Source organism: Cervus canadensis, chromosome 10 (assembly GCF_019320065.1).
Source record: "Cervus canadensis isolate Bull #8, Minnesota chromosome 10, ASM1932006v1, whole genome shotgun sequence".
NCBI classification, from domain to species: domain Eukaryota; kingdom Metazoa; phylum Chordata; class Mammalia; order Artiodactyla; family Cervidae; genus Cervus; species Cervus canadensis.
In genome coordinates, this window is record NC_057395.1 from 8118569 (window position 1) to 8144064 (window position 25496).

Genomic DNA, 25496 nt, shown 5'->3' on the forward strand with positions numbered 1-25496 from the left:
ATTGTGAAGCGCCTAGAGCCACGAAGCGGTATGACCCATGGGAGAAGCAGCGGGAGCGCCGCGTGATCTTAAGGAAGGTCCTCGGGGCTGCAGTGTGGAGATCCTGCTGGAAATGAGAGGTGACCGGGCTGGAGAGAGACAGTAAGCTGCTATGTTGGCTCTAATGAGGAATGATATAGAATGGAGCCGAGGTCCCAGGGAAGGAGGGAGAGGAGGTGGGGAAGGAGAAGAGAAGGTTGGTTGTGGCGGATGAGAGAAAGGGTGATGTCTAGGCGGGGTGCTAGGCTAGGAGTCCTGACACCAGTCACTGGGCAGATTCCAAAGGCAAGGCAGTGAGTTCCCTGCAGACCTGGCAGGTCAAGGGTCCCCGGGAGCTGTCCAGGGGAGTCCTCAGATGAATGGTCTGCAGAGTGTCCTGCCCTGGGCCACCAGGACAGCCTGGGCTGGCCAGCCACTTTTTCTTCAATTTAATTTTATCATTTATTTTTGGCGGCTCCGGGTCTTCATTGCTGTGCGTGGGCTTTCTCTAGTTGTGGCGCACGGGCTTCTCATTGCGGTGGCCTCTCCTGTTGCAGAGCATGGGCTCTGGGTCATGCAGGCTCAGTGGTGCACGGGCTTCATTGCCTTGTGGCATGTGGAGTCTTCTCAGACCAGGGATTGAACCCGTGTCTCCTGCACTGCCCGGAAGGTTCTTAACCATTGGACTACCAGGGAAGTCATGGCCAGGCATTCTTCATGCACACATTGTTTGTTGTAAAAAGCAAGGTCATTGTGATTGGCAGTAAAGAGATTAGGAAATATACACTCCACAGAGAAACCGGGGGAGGACAGTCCTGATGGATGAGATTCCAGTGCCTGTATTTCTGTACAAGAGTAATTCTCCTTTCTATTTTGACCCAGGGGAATCCCCCTTCTCCCTTACCATCCGCTCTGAGCACAAGAAGTCACCCCACAAAAATCTTTCATGTTAATTTCATCTTCATGTGCTTATTACACATCTTCTTGGCTCTTGCGATTTGCATATATACATACATGCGTGTGTGTGTGTTCAACAGGACTGTGGAAATTTACGCTCACAACAGCTTTGTAAGATAGCATTTGACGCATGTTGTCCTTGCCAGTGTTAGATAAGAGCACTTCAAAAATATTTGCTAATTGCCCAGGAAAAGTAATGTTATTGTTTTATTTTATATTTTAAGTATTTTAGTTATTTTATTATTATAGTTTGAATTGAATATTAATATACCTCAAAGGAATGCATTGTTAAATGCGAATGTTACTTTTTTCCAGCTATTTGCACCAAAATGCAAAATTTCAGGAGCGTTTAAATACTACAGAGTGAAAGATGTTCTTTTTTTTTTTAAGACTCTGACCATCTCCCTTTAGTAAATTGAGGCTATTCTTGGTTACTTCAGATTTTAATTCAATATTTTATTATATGGATTCTCCATTTCCTAGTATGTATTCTTTATATAACCTCTGAATTTATAATCTATGCCTTAAAGTGCCAGTAGCATATTTCTTTATTTTGGTTCTCAAATTACCATGCGGAAAAATTGACATTTATTTTGGGTGAATCATTCTGTGTATTTACGCCTAGATTTCTGTGACTGCCACCACAACCAGGCTATAAAACAGTTAGACTGTCCTCCCTAACCTGCTCATGCCATTCCTTTATAATCACATCCTGTCCGCTAACTGCTGATTTTTTTCTCCCGTGTAGCTTATCTTTTTAAGAATGTCACATAAATGCAGTTATATAGTATCTTGCATTGTTTTTACATTTCTTAAATTGCTCACAAGGCTGGAAATTTTCGTAAAAACTAGATACAACTGTGTTTTTTGTATTTTATATGTTTGTGTCATTGTCACTTATTTAGTTGGGTCATGGGTAGTGGTTTGGGGTATTTTTTTCTACACATTTGTGTATACTTATTATATAAGAATGATGATCACTTCTTTTCTGTTACATTTACCATAGATATTTTCCCTTTTTGTTATTTTCTTTAAATAGTAATCTCTTACAAATAGTAATATCATTTGATCTAGTAATACTGGAGTTCTCTAGTGACCTAGTCTGATACAATCTTCCTAAATTAAAAAAAAAATTGTAAAAGGTGCTTATCAGTTAATTTCTATTGTGGAATAACTAGACACAATCTCAGTATGTAACTATAAGACTTTAATAAAGCAGATAATGGAGCTGTCCCTCAATGGGATATCATGCAAGAATTAAAAGGATGCTTAGGAAGATGACATAGTAACTTGGACAATCTTCATGATAAAATGTTAAATTAAAAGTCATATAATCTCATACACACAGTGTGAGCATGGAATATAAAACAAAAACACAAAACCCATTAATTAAAATAGACTAGAGAAAATCCATCAAAATAATGAATGCAATTTGCCTCAGGTAAGGAGAGTTTTACTAACTTTGTGTATTTTCTTCATTTCATGATAATCGCCTATTACTGTTTTTTAAATCAGTTTTTATTGGGGTATAGTTGCTTTATAATGTTGCGTTAGTTTCTACTGTACCACAAAATGAAGCAGCTATATGCATACATATGTCCCCCCACTTTTGGATTTCCTTTCCATTCAGAGCACCGCAGAGCGCTGAGGAGAGTTCCCTGTGCCGCAAGTAGCTTCTCATTAGTTACCTGTTTCATATAGCGTATCAGTAGTGTGTGTGAATCACAGTCTCCCACCCTCCCTTCCCCCTTAGTATCCATGTATTAGTTTCTACGTTTGTGTCTCTGTTTCTGCTTTGCAAATAAGATCATCTATACCATTTTTCTGGGGCTTCCCTGATAGCTCAGTTGGTAAAGAATCCATCTGCAATGCCAGAGACCTCAGTTCGATCCCTGGGTTGGGAAGATCCCCTGGAGAATGGAAAGGCTACCCACTCCAGTACTCTGGCCTGGAGAATTCCATGGGGTCACAGAGTCAGACATGACTGAGCAACTTTCACTTTCACATACCATTTTTCTAGATTTCTTATTTCTATGCATTGTATTTGTTTCTCTGACTTCGCTCTGTGTGACACCCTAGGTCCCCATTGTTCGTAGCAGCACCATTTACCAGGACATGATCACCTACTGCTGATACAGAAGGAGAGAAGATTCTCAATAACTCAGGAATAAAATGCTACCTTTTGCCTTCAAAAGGCACCCCTGAGCTTGAGGCTTTATTGAACGATGTGTGAGGTGAAGCACGCAAATGCCAGTTCTGCTTTCTAAATGTCCAAATGTCAGATGCTGTCCCTGGGACCAGGCCTTTGGAATGAGAAGCGTTGCCTTTGCTACCAGATAGATGGATGCATTGGGCAGATGGTCAGAATACCCACGTGTGAGGGCATAGGGCAGGCAGATTGGTGAGGGAGCCTGGATCGCTCGTGGATAGGACATCGGGTGATGTCTACACCTGCCCTGTGGGAGGAGGGGGTTTCACTGCAACTCACTTCCTTACTGTGATACAACCCCTGAGGACCCTACAGCCTTCTGTCTGTTCCCCAGACAGATTTTGCCAGGTGCTCATTGAGCGCTGTTGCCTAATTCTGAGCCCAGCCTGAAAATAGCAAAGTGACACGTCGTCAGTAAAGGTCAGAGTGCTTGTAACTCAGACATTATGAGTCACTGCTCCCTCCGGGCTCAAGTCAGAATGAATTGCTTACCTTTAGCTTGTTTTGAGGAAATTGTCAAAAAAGTCCACACGTGGTAAATAGTCCCATAAATGATGCTAGTTCTTGGTGATTGGCTTCATCAGTGGAAGAATATAAATTTGTCTGAAAGATCTACATGACCCAGGAACCCCGGGGGGAGAAGTGAGGGGGTGTCAAGTTTTCTCTGGAAAATTCTCAGTTCTTAGACAGGCTTCTACCCAAGAGTTCTAAGCCTAGAGGGTAAGGGGGCTCCCTAAAGACAAACCTGGAAGTCATCTCACTGCTAAGAGGCTAAGAACATGAGACAAATCGGGATGATTCTGTGACTATCTTTTACTTACACCTACTGAACTGCAGGAAATTGGGACTCTCTTAATCGCCATGAAGTTAACAGCAGTTGTCAAGGGCCCCTGATATGTCTCCCTGTTGGTTAAAAAAAAAAAACAAAGACCAGCAGCGTTCCAGAGGTCCAGAGGACTGGTGACCTCTCATGGCTCTGCTGGCTTCAGATGCTGGGTTGGAGATTTCCAGTTGTGTCATCGATTCTGGTGTCTGGGAGCCTGTTACTCTGAGTAGTTTCGTTCTTTTCCACAAAGATAGGAAAGATGGCCAGTGCTCTTTCTTCTTGATACTGGGTTGGTCAAAAAGTTCCTATAACCTCTTACAGAAAAACCCGAATGAACTTTTTGGCCCATGCACATTCTCTTTGGCTTCCTTAAGAATGTTTTGGAAAATTCATGAGTGAAATCTGTTCAAGAGACAGGAAGCAAGAATGTAACTTTATCACTTATTATTGATACTAGGTAATAGTTTCAGATTCATGGAACCTCATGGAAAAGTAGGTAAACAAGGGAGGGAGCTTTAGTTGAAGTAAATGGTCAAAGAAAGAAAAGAACAATAGATGAAAAATCAGACTAGAATCCCTGACTCTGTAGCCAACACTAAGATGATTTTCACCCACATCTCTTGGAAAGTGTAATTATTAGATCTTTGACTTTTACAAAGTCCTTTGTTTCTCTTTCCACAATGAAGTTGCTATTTTATGCTGGTCAGTGATTTAGGGTTTTTAAGTGGTTCAAACTGTTTTCAGAAGCTCTTTAAATACACACACACACACACACACACACACACACACACACACACACACACACACACACACACACACACACACACACACACACACACACACACACACACACACTAGGGTTTTTAAGTGGTTCAAACTGTTTTCAGAAGCTCTTTAAATACACACACACACACACACACACAGAGATCTGTGTGTGTGTCTAAAGTAAACAGATCAGCTGCTAAATAAATGCCCAGAGCCCATTCCATCACACACATAAATAGCCTATGTAAGAATTTCACAGTGTCATATTTAACTGCTGTGACTAAAATAGACTCACTGTTTATAAACTCATTTTCTTATTACTGTGTTGTTTCCTGGGTACCTACTTGACTAATAGAAGAAATGAAGGGTTAGAATGCTTTTGCGTCTCTCTGCAACTATTAAGTATAACTCCATTTAATTAGGAGTGGAACTTAGGTCTAACTGACAAGGTTAAATATCCTTAGTCCAGGACGCCGCTTTCTCTGGCACGTCAGCCTGTGGTTTGGGGTGAGCCCAATAATGCACCGTGCAGAAGGGGAAGTAAAACATTTGTTTGAATGGATAGTCGAGCCACTTGAGGCTCTGGCTTTCAGAGATAAAGCACTGGTTAGGAGGGATGCAACACCCAAAATAATATATTTTACAGTCTTCAAACAGCTGTTGTCTTCTGTCGCTTTGCAGGGAGTGACCATCATGTCACCGTTTCTCCGAATTGGTTTGTCCAACTTCGACTGTGGGTCCTGCCAGTCGTGCCAGGGTGAGGCGGTTAACCCTTACTGCGCCGTGCTTGTCAAAGAGTATGTTGAATCAGGTAAGCTTGAGTGGGTGTTGGACCTTGGGGGTGGGCGAAGAGGAAGACCCTGCAGTGAACTGGGAAGCAAGGCTTTCCGGGATCTTCAAGGTCACCTGACTCAACCTTACTTTCCAGCTCAGGAAACGAATGCCCAGAGAAGCCAAGTGCTTCCTCAGGGGCACATGGGCTTAGTAACAGCCTCTGAACTAGACCTGGTTGCCTGCCGTATGTTCTAGGTCATGGTCCCACCTTCCACATAAACAAAGGAAAGGAGAAATGAGTTGAGGACGTTATGTGAGGAGTTAACGAAGGGGAAAAAAAATCTACTTATTAGCTAAAGTAGAACATGGCACAGTATTGTCTGATTGTTTTCTATGATTATAGATAAAGTCTGCATTGTCTTGCATTTTGAAAAATTTTAGTTGGAGGATACTTACTTTAGAATATTGTGTTGGCTGCTGCTATACCCCAGCGTGAATCAGTCTTAAGTATACGTATGTCCCCTCCCTCTAGACCTCCCTCCCACCCCTCCAGGCTGTCTCAGAGCACACAGCAGCTTCCCACTAGCTATCTGTTCTGCATATGGTAATGCATATGTTTCAGTGCCGCTCTCTCGATTTGTCTCACCCTCTCCTTCCCCTACTGTGTCTAAAGTCTGTTTTCTGTATCTGCGGGTTTATTCCTGCCCTGAAAATAAGTTCATCAGTATCATTTTTCTAGATTCCATGTATATGCGGAATAACATATAACAAGTATATGATACGAAAACAAATATATGATATTTCTTTTTTTCTTTCTGACTTCACTCTGTATAACAGGATCTAGGTTCATCCACCTCACTAAAACTGACTCAAATGCATTCCTTTTTATGGCTGAGTAATATTCCATTGTCTTAGAATTAATGCCAAAGATATTTTACTGCTTCTTTGACCAAGTTCAGATAAACAGTACAAAAAATATAGGATTAGCCATTAGGGTTCAAATTTCAGAAGACTTCCTTTACTAAGACCCCAGGTGAGTTAAAGAATTTGGTCAGATTTAAATATTCATGAAAATTTCATGGGGAGGAGGAAAGCATGACAGTCTTCCTAGATTCCTTCATGGGATTCCAAGATTCCTTCCTTCCTTTAGATCTTTCCATTAAAATCATCCTACTCTGGCTTGTCTAAATTACTGGTAGAGCAATGTAACTAGTGTGCCCATTTGAGCATGGTGGTACCATGGAGTCAAGGAATTTTTCTAAATGAAATAGTAATTAACATCACTGTACATTGTAATAAGTGAACAGACAAAAAATGAGTATTGAATGGACACTTTTGGAATACTGTCTTCCATTTGGAAGAATGAATGAACATAAAGCTAAATTATTTAATGAACTGACTGCTAAAATATTTTAAAGAAATTTGATAATATTTTAACCAATTTATTTCCTGAAGCACATTAGAAATGATAATGTGAGTAAACAGTGTCACTCAGGAAAAAGAAGATAATCCTATTCTGTCTAGAATATCTTCATGATCACTTAAACAGCTCCTATCCTCTCTGATCCCTGCCTCTGAATTTTAAAGTTCTCATGGACTTTCTAAAAACAGAAAAGGGAAAAAAAAAAAAAAGCAGGAGGAAGTTTACATCTTATGGTTTTCCCAGCCTCCCTGCCTTTCCCTACCTCCCTACACACATTTCTGGTTTTAGCAGACGACCCTTTGTAGGGAAGTCTGATTGCCATCGATGCAGTCATAGGAATGATAAGGAGTCACTACAGTGCGTTTACAGAGAAGGTATTTATGGAGCACCTACTGTATACTGGGCCAGAAGACTTGCCTTTCCTTCAGAGTTCCTCTCCTAGCAGAAGATAAGCAAAAAACAGAAAGATCACATAGTAAGTCTTGTGAAGTGAAGACATCAAAGCAGGGTCGTGTAGGGAGAGAATTGGGGCTGGAGAGAAAGATGGAGAGAGAAGGTAGTCTTGAAAAAGAAAAATTGAATGACGTTCCTGGGTGCAAGAGGAACCTGATTCTGCAGGTGACGACCTCCAGCTGGATGTGTCCAGCTCAGAACCCTGGACGCTGGCTTTTCTTTCCCTTATAAGACTTCTCCGCGCTCAGCTGGCTTCTGCCTTCCAGCCCCAGGAGCACATCAAAGCGGAGGAGACTGACTGATCATCTCCAGTTCCCTTCTGCCCAGATCTCTCTCCTGTTTAGTTAACAGTGAGAATGGCACTTGCTCCCAATCTAAAACCTTTCAAATGTCACCGAAATCTTTGAAGTGTGAAATGTCTGAGTTTTTCAAAGCTGCTTTTTGACTTAATGGGTCTCTTGGATCTGGTTCCCTTTACATCCACAGGTCTCACTGACATTTGCCTCCTGGGAGCCTTTTTTTAAAAGTATCTATTTCTTCTTTTGGCCTTGCCTTTGAACTTGGTCTAATCAGCCACATGAATCAAGAGGACATGTTGGAAAAGAAGTTTGTTTTTCTGAAAGGTTAGCCTGTGGAGTGCAGAGGTTTTTGTTTTTTCATTTTGTTTTAGTTTTGTCCTGAAAAGAAATCTCTGAACTTGGTATTTAAAACATTACTTCTGTAGAGTTTTAGCAGGTTTCTGTGTTCGGGATGTGAAGGCTGCATTTTACGTAAAGCAAAGAACAGGGGCAAATAGGACACAGAGCTGTCAGTCTGGGAGCCTTTGAAAATAGTAAACCTCACTGTAAATAGACAGGATCTTGAGTTCTGGTTCTCCTTATAAATGATGACAGTCTTTACTGAATGAAAGTGTGAAAAATGCTGTGGGAATTTCTGTCCGTTTCCTGGGTGTGCTGAAGGATGATGGTTGGAGGAAGTTAAAGGAATTTTGAGAGGTAGCTTGAAGCCTGTGGAAGTAAAACATTACTCTGATCACTACTATTGCCATGGCTTTTTTTTTTTTTTTAAGTCCAATCCTGAGTTAAATTTCTATTAAATCATAAAATTATTCCCCTTCCAGTTCCATACTTAACCTTGCTAGAGTTTATACCTCTCACAGCCAGGTTTACCTACAGTGTGAAGTTTCAGCTTATTCAAATCCTTGTATACCTCCCAAAGAGTAATTTAGCAAATGCCTGATGCCTGTCCTCTTTCAGCATCATGCGTCCAGAGTTAGAACTGCTTTGCTCTCCTGCTTTCAGTGACGGTTTCGTTTTGCTTTATCAACATCTCTGATAAATCTCTGCTCAAACTGCCACTTCATGTGCTTATGATCACAAGAAAGAAACCTGAAATGCAGCTGCAGTTTTCTGCTCCTGCAACGACTAAAGAAAAAATACTACAGAGAATCCGATATGGATGGAGGATAGGACAACACTGCTGAATCCCTAGTAGTTACTTTCCCTGGTGGTTCTGGGATGGTTCCCTTAAACTTTATCATCCTGCCCTTGGTTCCTGTCACGAACCATTTGCAGGCCCCCTGCAGCCTGCTTCACTGACTCCGGGGATGACGACCTCCACCTCTCTGAGATACTTGTTAGTTTTTGCTTAGGGTATATGGTTTATGTTAAAATGCATCCTCATTTTGAGAAGAAAATAATGGTTCATGATATTTTAAAGGTTTTGCCTATTAAAGGTATTTATGTTGAGTGGAAATTTTTAAAATATCTTTCTAAAAGAGCACTCAGTATAAGCCTGAAATTAAGTCAGTGTCTTTTTCAAATCAACACACAGTAGTTTTATATTGTCTTTTTTTTTTTACTAGATACTAGTGAAATTGAACAGTCGTGTGTCCACCCTTAATACATTAACACAGAAGGATCCCCAAAGGCATAAAAGTATGAAACCTGTTAAAAGGGGAGGATCTAGGTCACTGTCCTCTACCAAACATACCAGGCTTAGCTGCTGGGTTCTTTATATTTGCTCAGGTGTTCAGACTTCAAAAGAAGCAACAGATGAATAGGAAAAGAGCATTGCCAGTGCAACATGCCAGATTTATTTGCATAAATTGTCCAGGTTGACTTCCAAGTTTCAGTACATTACCTTGCGTGTAGACCTTGGAGCCATCTCATTTTGTCCTATTTTATCTCTAATTTTTTTTTTACAATTTTTTTTTATTGGAGTATAGTCTATTAACAATGTTGTGATACTTTCAGGTGAACACCAGAGCGATTCAACCATGCATGTATACATGTATCCATTCTCCCCCAAATCCCTCTTCCATCCACGTGGCTACATAATACTGAGCAGAGTTTCCTGTGCTATACAGTAGGACCTTGTTGGTTATCCATTTTAGATATAGCAGTGTGTGCATGTCCATCCCCAACTCTCTAACTATCCCTTCCCCCCATCCTTCCTCCCTGGTAACCATAAGTTCATTCTCTGAGTGTCTCTAATTCTTGTATGTGTTATTGTTGTTCTCCCAAAAGACTTATATAGTCCTCGAGAGCAGAGGGAATGGGTGAATTATTTCACAGAACCGGCTAAAACCGTAATGAGAACATATCTTTCCATTCCTAGAGAATGGGCAGATGTACATCCAGAAAAAGCCAACCATGTACCCGCCCTGGGACAGCACTTTCGACGCCCACATCAACAAGGGAAGAGTGATGCAGATCATCGTGAAGGGCAAAAACGTGGACCTGATATCTGAGACTACTGTGGAGCTCTACTCCCTGGCCGAGAGATGCAGGAAAAACAATGGGAAGACAGAGATATGGGTAAATAGCCAAGGCATGAGCTTCATTTATGTGTATATTCCATCGTAGCTGAAGATTGGTACAGAATTTCCATGTCATCCTAAGGGTTGACATCCTGAAGGCCTTGAGGAAACTGACTCCCTACCACTGACTCATTGGTGGCTTGATTGTAACAATGAGTATTCATTGTGGACTATAGAACATACTAGCATACTCGAATTTCTTTGATTCTTGTGTAAAGGAAATAAGGTCTCTTAGGGTGTGAAGAACTGTTATTGATCTATAACTGTTAAAGTCAGCTTGGAAATACCACAAAATTTTCATAGCGTGGGAACCTACCTGTGATCTGTGTATCAAGATATCGCATGAATATCAAGATATCTAGATACCTACATGATATCTTGATAAACTATCTTAGATAAGATGCTGGATAGATAAGTGAGAAGAGAGCAAAGATCCATTTAATATCTCAATCCCTGTAATTTTTTTTTGTCATAATGTGTTTGCTTAGCTATTGTTGTTCAGTGCTCAGTCATATTTGACCCTTTCTGACCCCATGGACTGCAGCACGCCAGGCTCCCCTGTCCTCCACTATCTCCCAGAGTTTGCTCAAATTCATGTCCATTGAGTCAGTGATGTTATCCAACCATCTTATCCTCTGCCACCCCCTTCTCCTTTTGCCTTCAATCTTTCCCAGCATCAGGGTCTTTCCCAGTGAGTCAGCTCTTTGCATCAGGTGACCAAAGTATTGGAGCTTCAGCTTCAGTCCTTCCAATGAATATTCAGGATTAGCTTACTTTGCTTTACAAAGTACATTATACACAGTCCATGTTACCAAATAGACTTTTGAAAACTTCTATTCTAAAGATTTGTTACCAAAATAGTTACGAAGTTAAAAGGATAAGTAAACTATGAAAGCATAAAAAATTCTTATGAAAATTTCTGGGGTACAAAAATTAAAGAAAACATATGAGTTAAAGCTGCTTTTGTATGATCTGAAGCCCAGAAAGTGTTTTCAAATGTCTGCATCCATTATGCAAAGGCGGAGACTCTTACCTTTCAGCTTCATACTTCATATAACTCAGATTCTTAAGAACACCAGCCAAAAGATTTTCAAATACCAGATTTCAAAATGGGAATGATATAAGCCTAAAACCTAGTTTTTTGTGTCAATTGTATATTTTTTACCTTAAAAAAAAGAGAGATACTTTTTAGGAAAGTATATCTATCTTTGCTTGCATCACTAAAGTAATCTTTAAAGATAACAATATGTCAAGATTTTTTTCTTAAAGTCCCCCATGCTTAAATGTATTTAGATAATTTAGTTCAGCGTGTCTGTGAACTCATTCAGCCTGGTGAGCGATCACAGAAACAGAATTCCTCTTAGGTAGGTGGTTATGCACATAGGAAGTGGATAAATAAGTGGGTAATGTCACAGGTATGTGACTTAGTGGTAAAGGTTGATACAGACCTGTTGGGGGAGAGGGTGAGGCTGCAGATACCACTGAGTCATGGAGCATTTGACCAGGCTCAGAGAAAGAAGAGAGAAACTAGAGAGAATCTTCCTCTGTTTTTCCCCCATTCCCATTTATCTTCCACTTTCTGCCTCATTTTTTTTAAAAACGGAGGAGTCACCAAATCTCTAATTTTTAAAGTAGCATACTATTGATTTCCTTTTCAATGAATAAAGGGATAACTATTTTTAAAATTCTTTTACTTTGCATCCTTGACAAACAAGTTGTTTTTCTATTTATACCTCTTAAAGTTGCATTTGCTTTCTTGCCGAGGCTTTTTTTTTTTTTTTCTTTTAAGTTTATTCTTGTCAGACTTTCCATGTTTTTTGCATGTTGGGATTATTGAGACATAAGCCCTTAGATCCACATTTAACTACTAGCAACCTTCTTATATTTTCCACCTTTGTCAGTTTCAAGGTTATTTCCTAGTTCACTTTTATTTATCATGTTTAAGGGTCAACAGATTGCTTTGGACTTAGTTTCCCTTGCTTCTGTTGAAATCTACTTTCTTAAAATTAGTTTCTCTATTTAAAAAAGAAAAAGATTTTCTCAGAGTTGCCTCTTACCTCCAGAGTCACAATCCAGTTTCCAAACATTGATATTTTCTTTCTGCTTTCCCAAGGTTTTCCCTGTTGGTGTGGTTATCCCCCACTCACTCATAAATGTGATGGAATCTGACTTTCTGTGGATGTTGTTTGTTTGGCAGCTCGCTGATTTAATTTCCTCCATCACCACTAATTCCTGAATATTGATAACACTGCAGTCACCTGGTACCAGTTTTTCCCACTTCCTCTGGGAATGAGCCCCTATCCCTCGCTCTTCTGGTTTTATTTTTGCCTCCATTATTTATTATTCCATAAACCAGAGAATAATGGTATATGTACTTGATGTCAAAGGCCCTTCTCTTTTCACTAATCTATTTAAGCCATTTAAGAGTCAGACACAACTTAGCAACTGAACAACAAGAACAAATTTAAGCTTTCATGGAAATGTGTAGTAAACCAAGTGGTACAAGCTCATCACATCATAAAATTCTGACAGTAGTGATGCTGTGCCATTGGCATTGCTATTATGTCGGGTTCTCCAATATCTTTAAGGTCTGGTGGAAGGTACAAGGTCACCATGACTTTGGATTACTTAACCATGATTCAGTCCTGAGTTCAACCAGACCCTTCTTGTTATTTTTCAGTTATTCTAGTTACCCACAGATGTAATGATCAGCATTGGGCTTCAGTTCACCTTTTTTTTTTTTCTTTTTAGCATGTGAACAATGCTGTGTTACAGTTTAGTTATATTATTAGTGGTTAGTCAGGTCTTCTCAGATTTGCCGTGTGTCCCTTATGTCACATCACGTAATCTGCATCATCCCTTAACAGGTCACTTTGTCTGGTCCCTTCTACGTAATGATACTGAAATATATATATATATATTTAATCTCTTCCTTGACCAATCTAATTAAAATTTCCCTTAGTAGACGGTCCAGCACTTTCCAAAAGAAGCGGGTTCTCTATGTGAAAGTAAAAGGCCACTCTCATTTAATACCCCTACTAACCTAGAGGCCCTGGTGGCTGAGCAGTAAAGAATCACCTGCAACTCAGGAGATACTGGGTCAGGAAAATGTCCTGGAGGAGGAAATGGCAACCCACTCCGGTATTCTTGCCTGGGAGATTCCATGGACCGAGGAGCCTGGCAGGCAGCAGTCATCGGGCTGCAGAAAGGTGGACATGGCCTTGAGGAAGTTTTGATCTCCAAATCAAATTTGTGAGCTGCTGAGATGTTTTGATAAAAGAAAGGTTATATTTGTGGATGCTGTGCTATTTTGATGATAACATGAGTGAGCAAGATGAAAAGGAGCAGGGCTGCACTGGAAATCTGCCTCACCCAGCTCATCAGTTGGGATGTCGTTCAGCTCAGCGCTTGCCTCACGCTCTGACCCATGTTTCTTTTCTTCCTTCCACCAGTTAGAGCTGAAACCTCAAGGCCGCATGCTGATGAACGCAAGATACTTTCTGGAAATGAGCGGCAAGTGACATTTCTTATTCCTGTTTGGGGATGAGGTGGGCAACTTATTTCACTTTTTTGAAAGCAAAGAAAATGGAATCACAAGGAATTTCCTTAAAATTTCCAGTGATGCTCGATCGTGAGTTGAATATACACTCTGTGGGACCAGAGACATACAGAAATATAAAACATTGATAGCATTTACTTTTGAAAAACTTTTGTTTGTTTATTTTTGGCTGCACTGGTCTTCATGGCGGTGTTCAGGCTTTCTCTCGTGGAGGTGTGCAGGCTTCTCATTGAGGTGGCTCCCTTGCTGCAGAGCTCCGGCTCAGGGCACACGGGCTCAGTGGCTGTGGCTCACAGACTATAGAGTGTGGGATCAGTAGTTGTGATGCATGGGCTTAGTTGCCCTGCTGCATGTGAAATATTCCCAGACCAGTGATCAAACCTGTTTTCCCTGCATTGGCAGGCAAATCCTTAACCACTGGACCACCAGGGAAGTCCAGCATTTATTTTTACGTGGTGTGAATGCACATGCCCAGGGCTTTTCTAGTCTGTCTATATTTTCATTTGGGAATTTACTATAAACACCAAAGGTTCTGCTAATGTGTTGCCCTGTGTGTACACACTGTGTATAAATGATGTGATATGACACGTGGTCACACCATCAGAATACAAAATGAATAAGAAGCTGATAAATACTTTCCTTAGCCCTAGAAGGACAGAGGACTAATGCTTCAAGTTAGTCATCTCAAATGCTTTTAGGAACAAGCAAGGAAAAAAATGTGTCACTGAAGACTTTCCCTTGCATCTCACACACAGACACCGTTCATAGAAGTTACATGTATGAGCTGTGTGCGTGGTGTCTCGGACAGCCTGTCAGTTCTTCCTGTTGCATTTATATCCTGTTGTCAAAATGCTGTGTAAATGAATCAGATGCTACTACCCTTCAATCTTTTTTTTAAGTATAGTTGTTTTACAATGTTGGGCGAGCATCAGGTGTAGAGCAAAGTGATTCAGATATGTCTGAATATATATCTATGCACCCCCACACACATATGTATATACACTTTCACATCCTTTTCTCTTACAGGTTATTACAAAATATTGGGTATAGTTCCCTGTGCTGTACAGTAGGTCCTTGTGGAGTATCTGTCTATGTGTGTATGTTAAGCCCGTTCCTGTTTTATGCCTCCATGCCCTTCTTCTTTGGTAACTATAAGCTTGTTTTCTGTGAGTCTATTTCTGTTCTGTAAATAAGTTCATCTGTATCATTTTTTTAGTGTCCACCCATAAGTGACATCATATAATATTTGTCATTCTCTGACTTTACTGCACCTAGTATGATCATTGCTAGGTCCGTCTGTGTTGCTGCAGGTGGCTTTATTTCATTCATCTTCCTATCTCAGTACTTAGGAGGTGCTCAGTGAATGTGTGTTGAACTGTTCAGTTGGGCTCGCTCTGGCATTTAGGAATGCCTTTTCTTTTCCTTTGGTTCCCACTCAGTGACTGTCTCAAATATTCCCATAGTCCTTCTGAGCTGCTGAGGGAGGCTGCTAACGTGGTAGAACTGGGAGAGACCGCGTCTCCCGCCGTGTCCGCACTTTAGGGCTCAGCGTCTTCTTCTGAGCCCGCTTCCTGCTCCGGCCTCTGAGCGAGCCCCTCCCTTTCTTGGCGTCCTGGCTGTCGACCCTGGCGGCTCTGTAATACCAGCCCTGCTTCCTCTCTGGCATCTTCAGCTTTTCCTTCTCTCTTTGGTTTCCACCTCACTGCCAAGACATACATAATTATGCTATCTTCTCCAACGTGAAATAGATATTTTTAAAAATGCTTTTTACTGTGATAAAAGTCACATAATATATACTATTTTCACCATATTTAACAGTACAGTTCAATGACACCAAGTCCATTTACATTGTTGTGCAGCTCTCGCCATCATCCACCCTCCGGAGTTTTTCACCTTCCTAAACTGAAGCTCTGTCCCCATGAAACATGAACTCCCCAGCCCTGTCTCCCCACCCGTCCACCCCACAGCCCCGGGCATCTACCAGTGTGCTTTCTGACTCTATGAATTTGACTATTCTAAGTACCTTGTCTAAGTGCAATCAAAAAGTATTTTGTTTGCACCTAATATATATTGTATAATGTATATTGCAATGTACTTTAAATTTTATTTATTTTTAACTGAAGGATGATTGCTTTACAGTATTGTATTGGTTTCGGCAAACATGAACGTGAATCAACCGTAGGTATACATACGTCCCTTCCTCCTTGAACCTCCCTCCCCATCCCCCCCACAGGTTGTTACAGAGCCCCGGTTTTAGCTCTCTGAGTCACACAACAGAAGGTTAATTTAACATATGTCCTCGGACTTCTGTGGTGGCTCAGATGGTAAAGAATCTGCCTGTAATGCAGGAGACCTGGGTTCGATCCCTGCGTCGGGAAGATCCCGTGGAGAATGGGATGTCAACCCCCTTGCCTAGAGAATTCCATGGACAGAGGAGCCTTGCAGGCTACAGTCCCATGGGGTCACAAGGAGTCGGACACGACCAAGCAACCAACACCAACATATGTCCTACAGATTACCTTCTTTTGTTCCCCTGAGCTATACAGTAGGTTCTCTTTAGTTACCTGTTTTATACCTAGTACTGTGTTTATATGTCAGTCCCAATCTCCCAGTTTAAAGGTATTTTTTAAAACCTTTTTTCCTCTACAAGGCTTTCTTTCCTTTCATTCCCTGACACATTTCTTGAGAAAGTAGTTTAATATATTACTTCTTTTTTCTTCACTACTCTATCAACCCTTAAACCCAAAGAATCTGGCTTATATTTCAATCCATCTGCTAAATGGCTTTCTCCAAAAGAATGAGTCCTCAAAACAAATGTTTGTTTCTTAAGCTTCAATTCCCTTGATATCTCTCTATCTGTCAATGCTGAGAAACCTTTTCTTTCTTGGATTGCTTGATGTAATATTATTCAAGTTTTCCCCTTAATTTTTCAGCTGCCTCTTCATGGCCTCTTTTGTAATTTCTTTTCCTACCTCCTAAAAATATGGGAGTTATTATCTCCAAGTCTGTTCTTTGTGTGAGTGCCATCCCTTCCTGACTTACCCATTCAAAATTAGGGGTCTCATAATTCTCTATAATATCCTGCATAGCAATTCGCTTATAGCTCCCCAGGAAATGTGTGACTTAATTGACTACAAACAAGTGATTGGTTAAACTAAACAAATAGATTAGGCACCATTGCTATAAAATAAATAACCAAATATATAAAAATCAGTGAGCTTATTCAAACCAGTGAACAAACGGAAGGCCAAATTACTTCAGAAATAAACAGTAATTACAAGGAGAATTTTTAAAATTCTGAGTTTTATACATTTACTTTCTTATAAGGATTGAAATGGTCAGAGGATAAAGGAATTATAGCAAGGATCAAGGGAATGAATTCCTTACCTGTACTTTCTGACGTATTTTTAAATGTACAGTGTTCTAATACACAGACTATTTTATATTTATAAACATACAGTTGTATATAGTCCAAACTATTATTTATAATAGCTTATTAGACTATTCAGTCAGTAAAGAATCTGCCTGGGTTCGATTCCTGGATTGGGAAGATCCCCTGGAGAAGGAAGTGGCAACCCACTCCAGTATTCTGGCCCGGAGAATCCCATGAACAGAGGAGCCTGGTGGTCTGCAGTCCTTGGGGTCGCAAGAGAGAGTCAGACACAACTTAGCAACTAAACCACCACCATATAATTTTTACATGATTATATTTGTATATTTTTCACAGTAATATGGATAGGGTTCCCAGAATAATTCACCTCCCTCCCTGAGTTCAAAAGTAATTTTATACTTTATTTCCTTTTATTTCATGAGCACCAAAATAGAAATGAGTCAGAGCTTCCGGACAAATGACCTCCTGTGCCCGTCCCGAGTTGTAAATAGATCTCTACACTTAAACCAGAACCTATGGGAGAAAGCAGTTGCCTCAGTGACCCTAAATCTAACCCCTAATTCACCAAGCCTAATTTATTTCCAGCCCAGTTCCTGAAAAAAAGACCTAAATCGCCTAACCTTGAAGTATTAGGCAAAGTACTAAGCCCTGTAAGGAACTCTTTTTCAGGAATGCTTTATTATTGTTTTCTTTGGAGTAGAGTTGATTTACAATGCCGTGAAAGTTTCCGGTGTATAGCAAAGTGACATTTTATCTGAGAGTTTGGGGTTTCCATAAAACAGACCTGTGGACTCTTGTAAAGAAGACTTCGGTCTTGAAAGGAGAGCTGGCACTAGGCTGGATCGTGGGGGAGGGTCTCCACCTCCATGACCATCCCCCTGCCTCGTTGTCTACCCAGTGTGTTTCCAGCCTGGCCGTGCAAAGGGGTGGGGAAATTAAGGTCCTCTGGCAGGATCAATTGCCCGGAGGGTGTTGTCCAGCCATTGCCATGGCTTAGCCCGAAGGGAAACAATGTGGTTTCAACATTGTTAACTCTCTTCATTTGTGAAACACTAGCCCCTTATTCTCACCAAACCTCCATCTTTTGTATTTTAAAAAATAAGTATAATAAGTAATCCAAGGATCTACTTAAAATCGCAGTTGTAGGAACTAGCATCATTAAATTCGTTACCCTTATTCTAGTGATGATGACAGTTTTGTTCTTTCCGTCTCTTTACCCTGTCACTCTTTCTTGCATGCTGGAGGTTCCCTTGTACTGTTTAATCATAACTACCTTGCTTTGTGTATTTTGGTTGGGGGACCTGGGCTTCAGTCACGGCTAATATTCTCACTGGTATTTCTCAGAATTCTTCCAGTCTTTTGGGAAACTGTGGGTACTGTGGACAGTTACTACGCAGAGTACCTTTACCAGCATCCAGAGCCCAGGGTAAACTGAAGAACTGTGAATGTGAAGCTTTGATGTAGATGACTAGGTACCATCCAGGATTATCTAGACATTTTTTAATTGCACTCATCTGTTCATTTCTGGTCCTTTCCACATTGACCTGTATAGTTTATGGCTGCTGCATCTGATTCCCGTGGGCTTCAGGAACCAAAGCGTAAACAACTTCCCAAAGTTCTTTTGCCTTCAGAAATCTGGCCAGCTCCTGCATGTCCTTTTTTTTTTTTTGTCCATAAACAACCAGATATAAAATTTTGGGGGACCTAAAAAAAAAAATATATATATATATATATATATATATATATATATGTATGTATATATATAGTTTCCAACTTACTGTCAGTACCACATTATTCTTTAGAATTACAGGCAAAGTATTTGCCACTTCCTGCCTTTTCTGGCTGACTCATCACTGACAGTGACGAGGAGAGGTCAATAAATACCTTAAACGTTCCAACTTCTGGTTTTAAAAATTGAGAAAGGATATAGCTCAGTGTCGTGAAAGAGGATGGAAGGATTGAGCCAAGAATCCAGCCTCATTGTTCCAATCCTGGATCAGTACACTCTCTGATAATCCTGTTACGGAACTAAGGAAAGACACTTCGCATTGTACCAAACTTTAGAAATACTGGGTTGGCCAAAATGTCCATAACATCTTTTGGAAAAAATCCAAATAGGCTTTTAGCCCAACCCAGTACTTGGGGTGTTAATGGTCTCAATGCTTGTCTAGCCCCTCATCCATCTCTGCCCCTTCCCCACTTCCCCCCACCCTGGTCGCCCCCAGCTGTGATAGCCATATCGCAGAAGGTCACTGTCACTGCCCTCTTCCTGCAGACACAAAGGACATGAACGAATTCGAGGCCGACGGCTTCTTCGCTCTGCATCACCGCCGAGGCGCCATCAAGCAGGCCAAAGTCCACCACGTCAAGTGCCATGAGTTCACGGCCACCTTCTTCCCACAGCCCACGTTTTGCTCCGTCTGCCATGAATTTGTCTGGTATGGTAACTCGCCTGTGACGCCAACCTTCAGGTTATGCCTTGGGTCACGTCTTTTTTTTAAATTTGTTTATTTATTTGGCTGTGTTGGGTCTTAGTTACGGCACACAGGCTTCAGGGTGCAGGCTTAGTTGTTCTGAGGCCTGTGGGATCTTAGACCCCTGAGCAAGGACTGAACCCCCATCCCCTGCATTGCATGGCAGATTCTTAAACACTGGACCACCGAGGAAGTCCCATGATGCATCTTCTTAACCCACCAGGCCTGGCATGTTGGGGGAGTGTACGGGAATAGGTCCTACCTGAGAGTTTCCAGTGGCCTCACCTGGATTGAGGAGGCTCAAACGGTGTGATTCTAGAGAATATTTTCATAATAAAGCTCCTATAGCACCAGGAATCCAGCTCCCTTAGGAAAGATTTCAAGGAAACTTTGGTTTCCAATTAAATTGGAAGCTTCTGGGGGTGAGTGGGGAGGGACAGAAGACGGAGAGATCTTTATTGTAAGCACAATTTTATAGTCAAAACTGCCGCCAGCTCAACAACCCAACTGTGCTGCTAACTAAATGTCTGCAGAAGGCAACACTTGCCCATTGGAGCTGATGGGTTTCTATGTTTACAAGGCTCTTGGGTGTCTTAACAGCCCTCGAACAGAGATTGGTTCAAGCCTCAGTAACCACAACAGCGAAGGCTACGGTAGACTGGAGACTCAAAATGACTCCTATCTTTTGTTTCAGCTTCCCCCACTATTTTGGGGTCTTCTCTCCTTTGGGCTCTTGCAGGATCTGTTAATGCACAACCTCTGGCTTAACCAGGGTATCCAAAGGTCAGATAGACTTTTGGTGGGTTTCCATCAACTGTGTTCGTCTAATGACTTGCCTTCCTTTCTAATAGTGAATGTTAACAGAATCAATCTTAAGGTTGAGAATTTATTAGCTGCAAATGTTCACAGATACTCAGAAAGAGGAAATAAAGTGTTATATGGATATCTTTGCTTATCTGTACTGAACTTAGTAAGACAGTGAAAATTTTTAAGTGTAGACATGGAAATTTGCTACTTAGGAGCCTGTGATCCATTTTTGGTTGGGCATTTTTTGGTCTGCATGTTTGTTTGGAAAATATGCAAATGAAAGGGAAATGAACAACTCCTCATTTATTGAATGTTCAGACTTTTCACAAAGCAGGTCAACATAAGAGCACACATTAACACTTTTGCCTAATAGCAGACCAGGGCTGCTGCTCAGAAAATGCTCTGTGAGAGTAGGAAGCTATGAGAGCTGTTCATCTTTTAAATGTTTTGGTTTTGGTACTACAGTTGACACTAAAGTCCATGTACATATTCAAACATGTGCTTTATTGCAGGGGTCTGAACAAACAAGGCTACCAGTGTCAACGTAAGTAAGAAGGATTTCTGTTGTATTAGCATCATTCCTTTTGTTTAATTGTCCCTTAACTTCTGAAAATCTCAAGCTGTAGTTATTTCTTTTCAGAATGTAATGCAGCAATTCACAAGAAGTGTATTGATAAAGTAATAGCAAAGTGCACAGGATCAGCTATCAACAGCCGAGAAACTATGGTACGGACCTAGATTTGCCTATCTGAAATATGATGGTTTCATCCTGACATTACCTTTAACAAAAGCCCACTAATTCTTTTTTAAAGGACTTTTTAAAACATCCTTTTCTTTTTGGTTGCACTGGGTCTTTGTTGCTGTGTGTGGGCTTTCTCTCATTTCTGAGAGCAGGGGCTACTCTCTAGTTGCGGTGCTCAGGCCTTCTCATTGTGGTGGGTTTTCTTATTGCAGAGTATGGTCTCTAGGCTTGCAGGCTTCAGTAGCTGGGGTGTATGAGCTTTGTTGCTCCACAGTGTGTGGAATCTTCCCAGACCAGGAATCAAACCCATGTTCCCTGCACTAGCAGATGGATTTTTATCCACTGTACCAACAGGGAAGTCCAACAACTCCCTAATTCTTGTTCATAATGCAGAGTTCTTATATTTTCCCATGCATGTCAATATCCCTAAAACGCTTTCCTCTTCAGTGATGATTGTTACTGAGACCCAAAACCAGTGTTTCGCCATCTCTGTGTTTAATCGCCCCATAGGTCAAATCAAAATCCTAACAGAGGCTGCTTCAGATGAGATATTTTGAGGATTGTATGAGATATCACATGTGTAAAAGACAACACAGGTGACATATTTGTTACAGCACCTGGCAGGACTGTTCTCTATGCTTGTCTCTTCTGTTCACATATAACAAGTGTGAAAAGTCTTCTCACTCCTCACACTAATAAACCAATGCCTCTAGAGGAGGCATTATATAATATCTTCCAAAGGTGAAGGCACTAGTTCTAGGTTGAAAGAGAAAAGGAAATATTTATATTAAATTAGGAAGGGAAGTCCGTCGATATAACTCCCATTTAAACAAATAACTCTGGTCTCCTTCCTGAAATATTAGCCCATCTGTCCAAAGGCAGCTGACTTCAGCTATCTCCAGGTTACCTGATACGAGCATCTCGTGCCCTTGACCCAGAACAGCTAATGGCTTCCTGTCTTCATTGGACATGACTATAAGGCTTGACAAGTAAAAATCATGACATCCAAACCACATCATTGCAATGTTTTTATTATTCTGTTCATTCTGCAAAAGTCTCTGCTAAAGAAATGAAAAGTGGGGAACCCAGGGACACACGAACCATCACACTCTCTTGTTCCCTTTCAGTTCCACAAGGAGAGGTTCAAAATCGACATGCCGCACAGATTTAAGGTCTACAATTACAAGAGCCCAACCTTCTGTGAGCACTGTGGGACCCTGCTATGGGGCCTGGCCAGGCAAGGGCTCAAGTGTGACGGTGAGTCCCACGCGAAAGGTGCTTGGGGTCCCCACTGACAGAACCTCCAGGGGGTGGATTTGCAGCTTTGATGAGAGAATGAGGGAGGGAGGGAAGGTGGAGATGACTCGCTTGTTCAGCCAGCCCGGAAGAGCCCCGTGGTCCTGAATGAGAAGTTCCTGGATAGCAAGTCACTGCTGTTCTTTCCCTTCCACCTGCCTCCAGCCTGTGTCTTAAATCCCAGAGAAGTGCACAGTCATTCAGGTCCCGTGTCCAGGCTGCTCGCCTGATGCCTTCTGAGGCACCCAGTCCTGGGGAGCAGGGAGGCGGCGTGGTCCCCTGACTGGTCCTCTGCCCTGGCCTGTCCCTTCCTGACTCTGGCAGCTCTGGCATGCCCCTGCCCCTCTCCCTGGAGCCAGCAAGGACCATTCTGTCTGTGGCCCCATCGAGGAATGAGCCTGGCACATCTGCTGGGCTGCTGAAAAGTGCTGTACGGAAATATTCCCTGGCTCACTGAAGCTGGCACGCCTGTCCCCAAAGCGTGCTATGAACTCCAGCTGCACAGGTTAAGTGTTGGAAGTGTCAGTCACTGAGTCAGGTCCGGTTCTTTGTGACCCCATGGATGATAGCCCACCAGGCTCCTCTGTCATGGAATTCTCCAAGGCGAGGAGAGTGGAGTGGGTAGCCATTCCCTTCTGCAGAGGATCTTCCTGACCCGGGGGTTGAACCCAGGTCTCCTGCGTTGCAGGCAGATTGTTTACCATCTGAGCCACCGGGGAATCCTGCACATGGAGCGGCCCGGCTCTGAGAGGATGGCTCCTCCAGGTGACCTGACCACAGAGCCCGAGCTCACTCCCCTTTACCTATCCAGTTATTCAGCCTGACCCAGAGAAAAAGCCAGACAGCTTTCTCGCTCTAAAAGCCCAGGTTGCTAAGGCAATAACCTTTAGAAACTGAGATGCCATTTCACCAGGATTAGGGGGTAGGGAGGAAAAATTCCGACAAAAACTATCAGAGCCCTTTTGCCTTTGGAGTGGTGGCTGAGAGGGGACAGAGCCTAAGTTACGTGTTCAAAACAAAGGTGCCGCACTCAACAGGGAGCATTTTATTCTCAATTAAAAAAAATTTTTATTGGAGTATAGTTGACATACAGTGTTTTGTTAATTACTGCTATACAACAAAATGATTCAATTATATATATATATGTATGCACATTATATAATGTGCATATATTTATATGCGTTTTTTAACACACTCTTTTCCATTATGGTTTATCCTAGGATATTGGTTAAACATGCATGTTTGCTAAGTCACTTTAGTCATATCTGACTCTTTGCAACCCCATGGATGGGTGTGTGCCAGGCTCCTCTGTCCATGGGAATCTCTAGGCAAGAATACTACAGTGGGTTCTTCTGCCCTCCTCCAGGAGATCTTCCCGACCCAGGGATAGAACCCATGTCTCTTAAATCTCCTGCATTGGCAGGCAGGTTCTTTACCACTAGTGCCACCTGGGAAGCCCACTGATGAAACATAGAAGCCACTTTATTTTTTGTGGGTGACCCCATTTTAACTTATGCCACTGGCTAATGTGTGTTGGATCTTTTAAGTGATAAAGGGGGCTGACCTAAGCAGGAAGATCACCCTTAGCTGCCTCCTTATCCACATCCCAGGTGTATCTGTGGGCCTGGTGGAGCCTGGAGTGACATCTTAAGGAAGGCAGGAGATGTTAGGTTTTTCAACTCATTGCTGAAGGCAAACCCACAGGTAGTCAAAATTCATCTGAACCAGAGAAACCTCTGCTGCCCAGGGGACCACCACACACTTTCCTGTCTACCCCTGCTCAGCGGTCCATGGGTGGGTGGCCTGGCATTGTGTAGAGTGTCTTTAGGAGTTCATAGGCAACAGGTAACTTGGAGGGTTTCTGAGTGGACAAACAGGACAGGAATAATCAAATCCACACCTGATGGCATCTCGATTCTTGGACATCGGGATTTTCTTCCCTGGAGCCCATCACCCCACCTGCAGAGGCCTCGCTCATCCCAGCAGTGGCTTCTGCCTCTGAGCTCAGAACTTCCACTAGGATTCCTTGGCATTATTCCATGGCTCCCACGCCCTGCTCTGTTCCCTCTTTCCCAACATTCTTTCTTCTCTGTTCCGTTCTCTTCTTTCATTTCCCATCCTCTGGCCTTCCTTACTTTCCCTCCCTCTCTTCTCCCCTCCTCTCCCCACCCCCTTCCTTCCCCCTGAGTCATTCTCTGTTCTTGCTGGAACCCCGTGAGGCGGGGTACTATCTGCTCCCTCCTCATGCCCTTGCCTGCGTCTCCACCACCCACTCTCTCCCCTGGGTCTCCCTCCGTCTCTGCCTCACTCTCTCTTCTTCTTGCTCTCCTGTAAGCCTCCTGCCTAAGTACAGTCCCCTCTTATCCTGATCCTGTCTCCTTCCTCTGGCTGTTGAAATTTGCATGAAATTAGTCATCAGAGGAACTGTTTGCACTCAGAGGTTCAGTTATCACCTACTAGGTTAGTAACAGGCTTCTGACATTTTGATCCTGGTGGGCAGGGAGCCTTTCTTCACGGCACATCAGAGAGGAGCTTAGATCTGGTACAATTTTAAACAGTAAGATGCTCAGTCCCTGCTAACTGCCTCCCTCTGCCTTGCAGTCATGGGTAGGAATTGGGAGCTGGGGTCGCCCAACATGAAACCTGCCTCTGGGAGCCCAGGAAGAATCAAGTAAATCAGGCAGGTTCAGAGGACAGAGGCCATTATAAGTAGCATCTTTACTATAGTAAAGATTTCACTTCAGATGGGTTTTTTACAACTATGTATGGTTTATACTTACTCACATAGAAAATGCTATTTTGTTTTATTGTGAACGGTCTGTTTACCTAGTGAAAACTAAAGGTAAAGACAGCTAAAGTATCATCTAAATATTTCAATAACATTTTTAAAGATGGAAGAAGAGTTGTATTTGGTGAGCACCTTTCGGAGGCCAGTCACTGTGCTAAGTTTGTGCACACAAATGGGCGGCAGCCTTCCTTGC

At 42.1% G+C, this 25496-nt stretch overlaps 1 protein-coding gene across 5 annotated transcripts in view; it reads left to right on the forward strand.

Moving 5' to 3' along the window:
* Window positions 1-25496, forward strand: part of PRKCQ (protein kinase C theta) — a 147998-nt gene that overhangs the window by 51590 nt on the left and 70912 nt on the right. For 2 of the 5 annotated variants that reach the window (XM_043479660.1, XM_043479661.1), the window contains exons 2-8: window positions 5457-5586; window positions 10045-10244; window positions 13699-13759; window positions 19472-19634; window positions 20990-21021; window positions 21118-21203; window positions 22347-22476. In XM_043479660.1, the coding sequence (XP_043335595.1) occupies window positions 5469-5586; window positions 10045-10244; window positions 13699-13759; window positions 19472-19634; window positions 20990-21021; window positions 21118-21203; window positions 22347-22476 (790 nt within the window). In that variant the 5' untranslated portion in view covers window positions 5457-5468. Of the gene's footprint in view, window positions 1-5123; window positions 5283-5340; window positions 5587-10044; window positions 10245-13698; window positions 13760-19471; window positions 19635-20989; window positions 21022-21117; window positions 21204-22346; window positions 22477-25496 lie in introns of those variants that run through there. The other 3 variants (XM_043479663.1, XM_043479662.1, XM_043479659.1) reach the window with 3 other exon arrangements.